Here is a 9,892-nt window from a genome sequence, read left to right on the forward strand (position 1 = left end):
TTTTTATCCAGACAAATGTAAATGATATGATTTCATAATATTAGTTATATTTTTTTTTCTTTAGCAAAAAATGGTCCCATTTATGATGTAGTATGGAATCCCAATTCCACAGAGTTTTGTGCTGTGTATGGTTTTATGCCTGCGAAGGCAACTGTTTTCAATCTGAAATGTGACCCTTTGTTTGATTTTGGAACTGGCCCTCGTAATGCTGCCTACTACAGCTCTCCTGGACATATCTTAGTACTAGCAGGATTTGGAAATCTCAGAGGACAGATGGAAGTATGGGATGTAAAAAACTACAAACTTATTTCCAAGCCACTGGCATCAGATTCTACATATTTTGCTTGGTGCCCTGATGGGGAACATTTTGTAACTGCTACGTGTGCTCCAAGGCTACGAGTTGGTAATGGGTACAAGATCTGGCATTATACTGGCTCTGTTCTACACAAATGTGAAGTCCCACCGAATGCAGAAATATGGCAAGTTTCCTGGCAGCCATTTTTGGATGGAACATTTCCAGCAAAAGCAGTAACTTACCAGGCAGTTCCAAGTGAACTGCCAAGTGCTGAGCTGAAGGTTGCCCAAGCTTATAGACCACCAGCTCTGAGAAACAAGCCTATAACCAGTTCTAAGCTGGTAAGTAAACTTCATCTCAATTATGTTGGCCCATCATTTCATCTGTACTTGAAATTTGATTGCAAAATACTTTATTGGTTGGGGAATGACGACACCAGTCTTGGGGTTGTTTGTTTGTTTGTTTGTTTGTATTTTAAGAAATAAGCGTTTGCCTTTTAACAGGCTTGTTTCACTGATTGCCCCTCTGCTCCCTGTTTGCAGGAATATGTGCTAGGAATGCTGTAATTTTATGGGGGAAATCCTCTTCCCTGCACAAAACTGCCCCTTAGACCAGCAGCACAAACAGTTGCAAATGCTGCCTCCTCTTGTTGCTGTTGAACAACAAAGAGCCTGAGTGGGTGGGTAAACTGTCACTTCAGTTGTGGTGTGTTCAGCTGGTTTTCATGAACCAACATGCTAAAGTCAGACATAACACAGATTTGGCCAGGCTTGAGCCAGTGCTGAAGTAGTTGAGTGGTTGTTTGCCCTCCTTCAGTACACTTTGGGCATTTGTGACCCAGTGATACTATTGGCAAGTCCACTGCAGCTTAACTGTTTTCCTTATGTGGATCTACTCGTTTATTTAGCCTTGCTTTGTTTTCTTTTTCAGTTTTCAGAAGTAGATTTGTGTGTGAAGATACTAACTGTAATTAATGATTACAGCCTTGATCTGTTTTTTGTTTTTATTTATTTTAGAAGGCTTTGATTTTGAGGCTTCTATCTTCCAAGGAGTGATAGACTCATCACAGGCTATCAGCAGTTAGTTATTACTAGGGTCTGACTTCACAGGTGCTACATAAGCAGAGTTAGCAAGAAAGATTCATTCTGTAACAGAATTCAGGGAACTATATTCTGCCAGCTTGTATGGAGGAAAAATCAGAGTTGTGGGTGGAAAACATATTTAAATCTATTTGAGCATTTAATGTGTCTGACCTGCTAAAACTAGTTTTTAAGAAAATAACGGAGTATATTAATGGTTTGGTTTTGGGTTTTCTTAAGATGAACGGTGGGGGGGAGGGTAAAGCTTCCTATCTTGGCTTCTTTAAGATGTAAAAAGAAAATCAAATTCGGTCTGTCCTGTTTTTGCTTGAAGGATTAAAGAAATGACGTGGGAGCTTTCTTATCCCTTAACTGGAGGGGCAGGACTGTAAAATTGTTAACAAAGTGCTTTGCTTCCAACTATCCATCAGGCATTTGAGTTAAATAGGTGTAAACAAAAAGCAAAGTTTTAAACAGTCTGACTAAAAATCACCTTCCCACTCAATTGTTCAGGTTTTATATTCCTAGTACTTGCTTTAGTACTTTTCCAGCCATCTATAGATGCCTCTAGGAGAAACAGGACAGACAAGTCCTAAAAGGCTAGTGTAAAAAACAAAGGAAAATCTTTTTAGGGGTGACACTTTTTTCAGGCTGCCTTCAAGCATCAAAAGAAGCAGAAAGGGCATAAACCCATTTTTTTTTGTCCTTTGCAGGTCACCTTTTAAACTGTGGTACTTTAACACGTAGAAAATTTTTCTAGAATTTGTATCCTTTTGTAGGATATTTTGAAGTATGGCACATACATTTCAGAAATGCCAATCTTATGTATCCCTTAGCATGAAGAGGAGCCACCTCAGAACATGAAACCACAACCAGGAAATAGTGATAAGCCATTATCTAAGATGGCACTTAAAAATCAAAGGAAGCACGAAGCAAAGAAAGCTGCTAAACAGGTACTGCTAGTATCAGCCCTCTTGGGGTAACATTACATTAGCTTTTACAAATGTGTTGACTAGTCCTGCAGTATCAAACTTCGGCAAAGAAGCTTGTATTTTTGCAGCTTACCTGTATTGTATTTGTTCTATGGCTAGATGGCAGATTTCAGCTTTTGATGTTATCTCTACAATTTCCACAATTACTAAAACACCCTTCTAAAGTGTATAATACTTTTTCTTAGTAAATTAGACCTGGTTTTGGTTTTCCTGGTAGTGGGGAGCATGTTTCTCATCTCTGTCTGTGGGAAGAATGAAGACACAGTATATCAGAACTCTAATATTATAGCTAACATCTTCTGGTAGGAGCTCTGTCTCAAATAACATAACATATAACTGAAAACTGTTCACAAACAATAGAGAGCACCAGAGGACTAATGAAAGGGAGAAATATTCAACAGCTTTTCTAGGTTTCCATGTTATAAAACAACAGAGCTGTTGTTTAAATGGTTTGCAGGAACAGTAGATAAAGTGTATTAACTTACAGGAGGCCAAAACTGATGGGAGCCAGGAATCAACACCATCTCCAGCATTACAGGATGTACCACGCAGCACTCTGCCTTCTGTGACATCAGGAGACCCTGAGGTAGACAAAAAAATAAAGAATTTGAAAAAGGTGAGAGATTTTTCTAATGAAGAATAGTTTCCTCTTGTAGAAAGTCCTGACGGGCTAGTCTGATTGTGGAGATGACTAATAGCAGTGAGGTGTAGCGCGTACATAGAGCATACACCTCAGGCAACTTCTTTTCTCTGCTTTCTCATAGTGTAAAGTAGCACAACATTGGGGCTGTAGGTATAGTGTCTAAGCATGTAAAGAAAATTGGGACTTGTTCAGAACAGCAGTAGTTTTTCCACCTTCCATTCTCAAGAACTGCTGGGTATTGGACAAAGGCTCCCCTCAAAAGGGCAGATGGTATAGCTGGTCAATATTTGTGAAGGAACTAAGTGAGCTTCCTAACCTTGCTTTGCAAATCCTAGTCTCATTTAGGATCTGGGAAGGCTGTTCTGACTTAAGGTCGGGGGAAGAGAGGGTTGGTGTTGTTTATATCTCAGGACTGCCAGGAAGGTATAAAGCTTGCCTTTGATGGAGCAGTGTTGGACATGTATCTCTGTAGATCCTATCAACTGTGTGCAGAGGGAGAGTCACTAGAGGACAAAGGAAGTCAGTCTGTCTTTCTTCTCAGTCCCCAAACCTACAAAGGGACCCAAGTGTACTGCTTGTGTAGCTCTGTCAGGCTTCAGACCTCTTCGATTTAAAGCCTTTCAAACAAGGGTAGAGTTGCATTTGGCCAGTGCTCGAGAAGTTTTCCTATTTCTGCATTGCACAGCAGGCCATCTTCTCTTTGGTTCATAATACAGACAGATTTTCCTCTCCAAGTCAAGTTAGCTTCCTCTTTCCATATCCATCTCTTTGATTAAAGCTCAGCCAAGCTGAGGAAAGATGTATGGAGAAGGGGGATATTTACAATGGAGGAGTTCCCTTTCTGAATCTTAGGTGTAGCTTCCCCATACAAGAAATTATCCTACTTTTAAATTGTTATTGTTACTACTTTAGGGTCAGATTTTTATGGTGTTTACATTTCAAATGCATAAAATAATCTTCCTAACTCTTCAGCAGGGCCGCCCAGAGGATTCAGGGGGCCTGGGGCAAAGCAATTTCGGGGGCCCCTTCCATAAAAAAAAGTTGCAATACTATAGAATACTATATTCTCCTGGGGGCCTGGGGCAAATTGCCCCACTTTCCCCCCCGGGCGGCCCTGCTCTTCAGGTACTAGAGATGGTTGTTTCCTTACTCAGTTCTATTCATGAAGAAAGTAAGATAGATTAAGTTATCTTGGATTCTGTTGATGTGAAATTCTGATTTTAGGTATATAAATGAAAAGTAGATGTATTTCTATTGCTAAGTCTCCCCATCAGAGTTTCTCTTTCTCTGTTAAGCTGATCAACTGTAAACCCAGAAAACTGAAAATTTCTGTTCCTCTCTTGGCTCTCCCATACTTCTGTTTTTCACAGAAACTGAAAGCAATTGAGCAGCTGAAAGATCAAGCAGCTACTGGAAAACAGCTAGAGAAAAACCAGGTATTACTAACTGGCATGTGTTTTTATTCAGGATCATACTTCTTTTCAATTCACTTAAAGGCATGTCTATATGTACCGCGCTGCAGCTGTACCACGTAGCGCATCTGGTGAAGATGCTGTATGCTGATGGCGTAATAAAACCACCTCCGTGAACAGCAGAAGCTATTTCAGTGGGAGAAGCTAATCCATAGTACATTTCAAATATAATTCTGGTTAAATGCCTATAAGAGTATGGCTCCCTGTCTCTCTCCCATGTCAAAATCAAATGAAGTGAAAGAACGTGCATTAAAAAAGGTAAAGCTTCTCTTCTCAAATTCACCTCTAAAGAGGCAAGGCCACCAGTGCTGAGGAACTACTAGGGAGCATGGCCAACAGAACACACACAGGAGCAAGGGAATCGGTCACCATTGGTAGCTATATGTCCCTCCCCCTCACAGCACTCTTGTTGCCATTTGTTCTCTGCAGCCATCTGTGCCGTTACCCACACTCCACTTGATTAGGTTAATGCTTGACGAAGAACACTAACTTGTGCTGCTTTTACTATCATAAGTTACACAAATTTTGGATGGCAGCATGCTGTCTGTGGCTACTTCTCAACTCTGTCGCTCCTTCAGCTGGCCAGACCCTTTTTTCACACAATTCCCCCTTTAGCAGATACAAGAAGCTGCTAGTGGAGGAGGGAAGTATACTCAGGATCTCTCCTGCATTTCCTCCGTAGTGTTACCCAACCCGAATACCTCTTGAACAGGCTTTTGTATCCTTTCTCCCCGGGTGGACTAGTAGGGAGCATAGAAAGCTTTACGAATATAGAGGAGAGTCTTGTGGTCAAGTGATACTTGGGACAAATTGAGTTCTGCCTCTAGCTCTGTCCCAAACTTCCTGATCCTGAACAAGTATCTTAACCTGTGTCTCTCAGTTTCCTCATCTCTAAAATGAAGATTACATTGTGTGAGGCTACATTGAAGGGACACCTTCAACTTAAAAATCACATCTATTTGAAACCCTTTCCGTGGTATAGTCACAATTAACAACAGTCTCTGCTTAGATTACCATAGCAGAGAGATGACGGAAAATATTTTTCTCTATTTTTTTCAATTTTGCATTTCATAGCACTTAGTGAAATTGACTATGCTCAATCTCCCTTGTGTAGTTTGTTAATTTCCCCTGTTGCTTATATGGGTCTTTAACATGGTGCTAAGGAGAGGAAAAACTGGGGGGGGAAATAGGATAATCTGATTATAAAGCCACAAAAATTGGCAGAGAGACTCTGAGGCAAGTGTAGTACTTAAACCTACTTTAACTCGTTTTTGGAAATTCACTAGATTTCAGGTTGACAGTGGCACTTTCACACTTGTAAAACACATTGCTTGTATGTCTGATACAAGGAGCTATACAAGTGGAAAGAATTATTATTGTATTGTAAGGTGTGTGGAGAATGTATGTAATGGACTGATCCAAAATAGCAATAATATGAAGTCTTCAATTAAAAAATTAGTATTTTTATACACTATCAATTTGCATGCATAATTTAAACATTAAAACAGAATGTGGTACTAGATCAGCCTCTGTATTTTGAGTCTTTATTATGCCTGCTGCTGTTAAATTACTGCACTCTTATTCTTTCCTATTAGAGTTACATATTAACAATGATGTACATTATTTATTGCATTAAATATTGCTGTTTACCTCCTGTGTAATAAGCAAAATGTATGATCTTGTGTTGTTTTTTCTAGTTGGAGAAAATTCAGAAAGAGGCTGCTCTCCTAAAGGAGCTAGAAGATTTGGAACTGGGCTTTTAAAACTTTACTCAAAAGGAATTGGATTGTTACACAAAATCTGTGCAAAATGAGGTGCGTTTTAACCTGAAAAGAACAAAGAATATCCTTCAACTGCAATTGGCTGAGGAAGGACAAATTTACATATTTGCTGCACATCTACATTTGTTAACCCTTTTTTCTGAAATCTGCGCATGTGCAAAATTGTAATCAAACAATGTATATTCAGTCAGTCATTCCTGCTTCCATTCAAAACCAGAAACACATTCGCTCACAGTTCTAAAAGGGTGTTGCTTAAAAATCAAAACAAGTATTTTTTTTGTGTGTGTGTGTGTGTTTTTGGCTTTTTGGTTGGTCTACCAATTTGATAGCTTTATTAAACTTAAGATACATGTGACCCTTATGCAATAATAGGATTGCAGACAATAATAAAGAGCATTTAACATTAAAGAATTGTTGGTTTTGTGTTACCAAGTCAGAACTTGTAAAATGTACCAACCATTTCCAAGTTACCACAAACAATCAATTTGAAATCTAGTAAATTTCTAAAAATAAATTTAAAGTATTTTCAGTTGCTACACCTGCCCCTGTCTTTCCCCATACCAATTTATTATGGTTTTGCAATCACATTTCCCTCTTTTTTTTTTTTTAATCCTTTCCCCTTTTGCTGGATTTTTGTATGTGACCCACACAAACAAAAAGGAAAACAGATTATACGAGGAAACCACTGAAACTGATTCTACACCAGGTGCTATCAAATGCACAAAGTAAACTGAGAAAAAGAAAATTTGATGATCTCTCCGTTTATAGTAATGTTAGGCCAAATCTGCAATCTGATTCATATGGGTGACCCTTAAACCAGGGCCGGCTCCAGGCCACCAGCCCAGCAAGCAGGTGCTTGGGGTGGCCAAGGGGAAGGGGCGGCACGTCGGGCTCTTTCGGTGGCAATTCGGCGGCGGGTCCCTCGGTCCCTCTCGGAGGGAAGAACCTGCCGCCGAATTGTCGCCGAAGAAGTAAGTGGCACGGTGGAGCTGCCGCCGATCGCGATCGCGGCTTTTTTTGTTTTTCTTTTTTCCCCCCCGCAGCTTGGGGTGGCAAAAATCCTGGAGCCAGCCCTGCTTTAAACCAATGTAGAGTCTCAGTTAAGTCAATGGAGCTCTGCATAGAGGTAGCAAATTGCCCATATGGATGAGACTAAAAGATCGGGGTCATGGATGTTACTTGAATAGTAGGATTATTTTTAAAAATCAGATATAAGTATATTTTTTTAATTGATGATGTCCTATTAAATTAAATTGATCATTGTTGTTTAGGTGGTATAACATTTTCCATTCTTTAAAAAGTAATCTTTCCTTACGTTTTGCTTCTGATACACAATTCACAATCACATTTTATTAATTTATGTTGTGTAAATGTTTTCTCTTTGTTTTTGTAACAAATAGCAGTCCACAGTTTTATACTGAAACAGTTTTGAAGAAAATAAGGATTTAAAGATTTTTAAAATTTTATGCTAGAAGAATAAAGCAAAGAATTTAATTTTGCATCTATCTGGTGTCTCCCTCAGTTAATCTGATTTAAAAATGTATTTGTTTGTAGTTTTTTTTTTTTTTTGAACATATATTTAGACATATAATTGCTTTGTAATGTTAGTGTCAGTACGTTACCACATTTGTTAAAGGAAAAACATATGAGACTGTTACCAAAAATAGGAAAAGAAAAGAAACCTTTTATTTTAAACTGAATTCAGCTTGTTTGATTTTGTGACTTGGTTGGAAACAAATTATCTTGACTTTTCAGAATACTGTAAAAATGAGCCATTATGGTTCAATAGAAATTTTTGTGCAAAAATCTACTACTCATTTTAGAGCAGTGGATTTCAACCTGTGATCAGTGGATCCGTGGGGGTCTTCAGATTATGTCTAAGATTTCCAAAGGGGTCTGTACCTCCATTCAAAATTTGTTAGGGGTCTGCAAATGAAAAAAGGTTGAAAACCACTGTTTAAGAGGACTTCACAGTTCCTCAATACAGCAACAATCAATGGAAATGCAATGGTTTCCCTCTAGTGGAAGAATCACATTACTGTTTAGACAGATATGAAACTTTCACTCTGGTGGCAGTGCTGAACATAAGAATTTGGAATTGGTCCTGCTAGTGAAGGCAGGGGGCTGGACTCGATGACCTTTCAAGGTCCTTTCCAGTTCTAGGAGATAGGACATCTCCATTTATTTATTTATTTAATTTATAAACATTGGAAATTAAAAAGACTATTTAGACCATCCATTCCATCTCCTTTCCAATGTCTGATTGTTTTCTACAGTACATTTCCTGGTTTGACCAATTTGGTTATAAATATCCAAAGTGATGGGGCTTCTACCATGTTCTCTGACTATTCCACATCCTAATAAGTCTGTCAAGAAGTATTTCCTGTTATGTGGCTTAAATTTCTGCTTTTTAAAATCACACCTCAATTTACTGTGCAGCATAGTTCCTCTCTATCTTTGTAGTTAACACCATTAAAAAACATAAAAATGGTTTATGTATCACACAGACGGTTAATTATTTCCTAACCAAGCTGCCCATATTTAGCTCTCAATCTTTTCTACTAAGTCAAACCTTCTAGCTTCTCCTTCATCCCAAATGCCTAAAACAACTTTAACAAAAAAAAAATCTTAATTCACATGAAAATCTTTGTTACAATTAAGGAGGCTAAGAGCAATTCAAAACAAGAGAGATTATTACGAACACTAAAAATGAAGGAAATAACAGTAGTTGATGTGTGCATGCATTAACTAGGTATTAAAGAAACAGTTCATTTGCAAGCTAGTCAGTTTCCAAAAAAAGAGTTATAAGTACTGTCAGTTATTACACTTTCCCTGCCAATTTTTTTGTGGTTCTGTTGAACTTTTTTCCTATTTTTTTTTATAAGGTTTTCTCTTCCCTGTTGCTGTGTGAAATACCCACACAAGCAACAAGAAAAAGTGGCCATGCACAAAGTGCTGTCAAACCCAGAAAGCAGAGTGGAAAAATAGAATAGTTTCTTATCTTGAAGTTACAGTATCCTTAAGTGCTACTTCTAATGGTAATAAGTTTAAAATAAACAAGGTAAGCATGTGATTTTTAACCCTTTAAGGCTGCTGCCAGAATTAAGTAACCTGACATGATTCCCATTATTTTAGTGCTTAGAGGTTTTCAGTGATGTCTGGTTTTGAATTGTGCCTAGCAATCTAAATTATCAATTGTCTTTTTGTGGGGAAAAATATCATTATGGCTGGCTATTGAATTTAGATTAGTGATCCTTTCTGAAGATTGCCTAACACTGATCTCCTGAGAAAATGTGTAGTTATGGAGACAGTCCTTTCCTAGGGCAGCTGCTACAGCCTTTGAAACCGAGATCTGTAGTCACAGAGCACATGAGACTAGGAGCAAGCATCTGACCTGCAGGAACCCAAATACAAGGCTTCCTGTCTCTTTTGTTGAAATAGCAGAGATGAGAGACCCAATGCTCATTTTATTGCCAGTCTTACGATATTTGGTGTTTTACATAAAGCTCCTAGGAATAAGTGATTATGCGAGACTGTCAGCTTTTATTTTAAAAAAAAGTTTCTAGCCCTCATGATAGCAGAGAAAACCTGAAAAATTTGACTTAAGTGTACCTTAAAGGGTCAAAACTA

At 38.4% G+C, this 9,892-nt stretch overlaps 1 protein-coding gene across 1 annotated transcript in view; it reads left to right on the plus strand.

Annotated features, from left to right (window-relative positions):
• EIF2A (eukaryotic translation initiation factor 2A) overlaps window positions 1-7,147 on the plus strand; it is a 31,202-nt gene extending 24,055 nt beyond the window's left edge. Inside the window, exons 10-14 of the mRNA XM_024209022.2 lie at window positions 65-636; window positions 2,211-2,327; window positions 2,854-2,982; window positions 4,380-4,445; window positions 6,179-7,147. Coding sequence (XP_024064790.1) covers window positions 65-636; window positions 2,211-2,327; window positions 2,854-2,982; window positions 4,380-4,445; window positions 6,179-6,244 — 950 coding nt within the window. The 3' untranslated portion in view covers window positions 6,245-7,147. The remainder of the gene's footprint in view (window positions 1-64; window positions 637-2,210; window positions 2,328-2,853; window positions 2,983-4,379; window positions 4,446-6,178) is intronic.
• The last annotated feature ends 2,745 nt before the right edge of the window (window positions 7,148-9,892 follow it).

Source organism: Terrapene carolina, unplaced genomic scaffold, assembly GCF_002925995.2.
Source record: "Terrapene carolina triunguis isolate 2854851 unplaced genomic scaffold, T_m_triunguis-2.0 Scaffold88, whole genome shotgun sequence".
In the NCBI taxonomy this organism is placed as follows: Eukaryota; Metazoa; Chordata; order Testudines; family Emydidae; genus Terrapene; species Terrapene triunguis.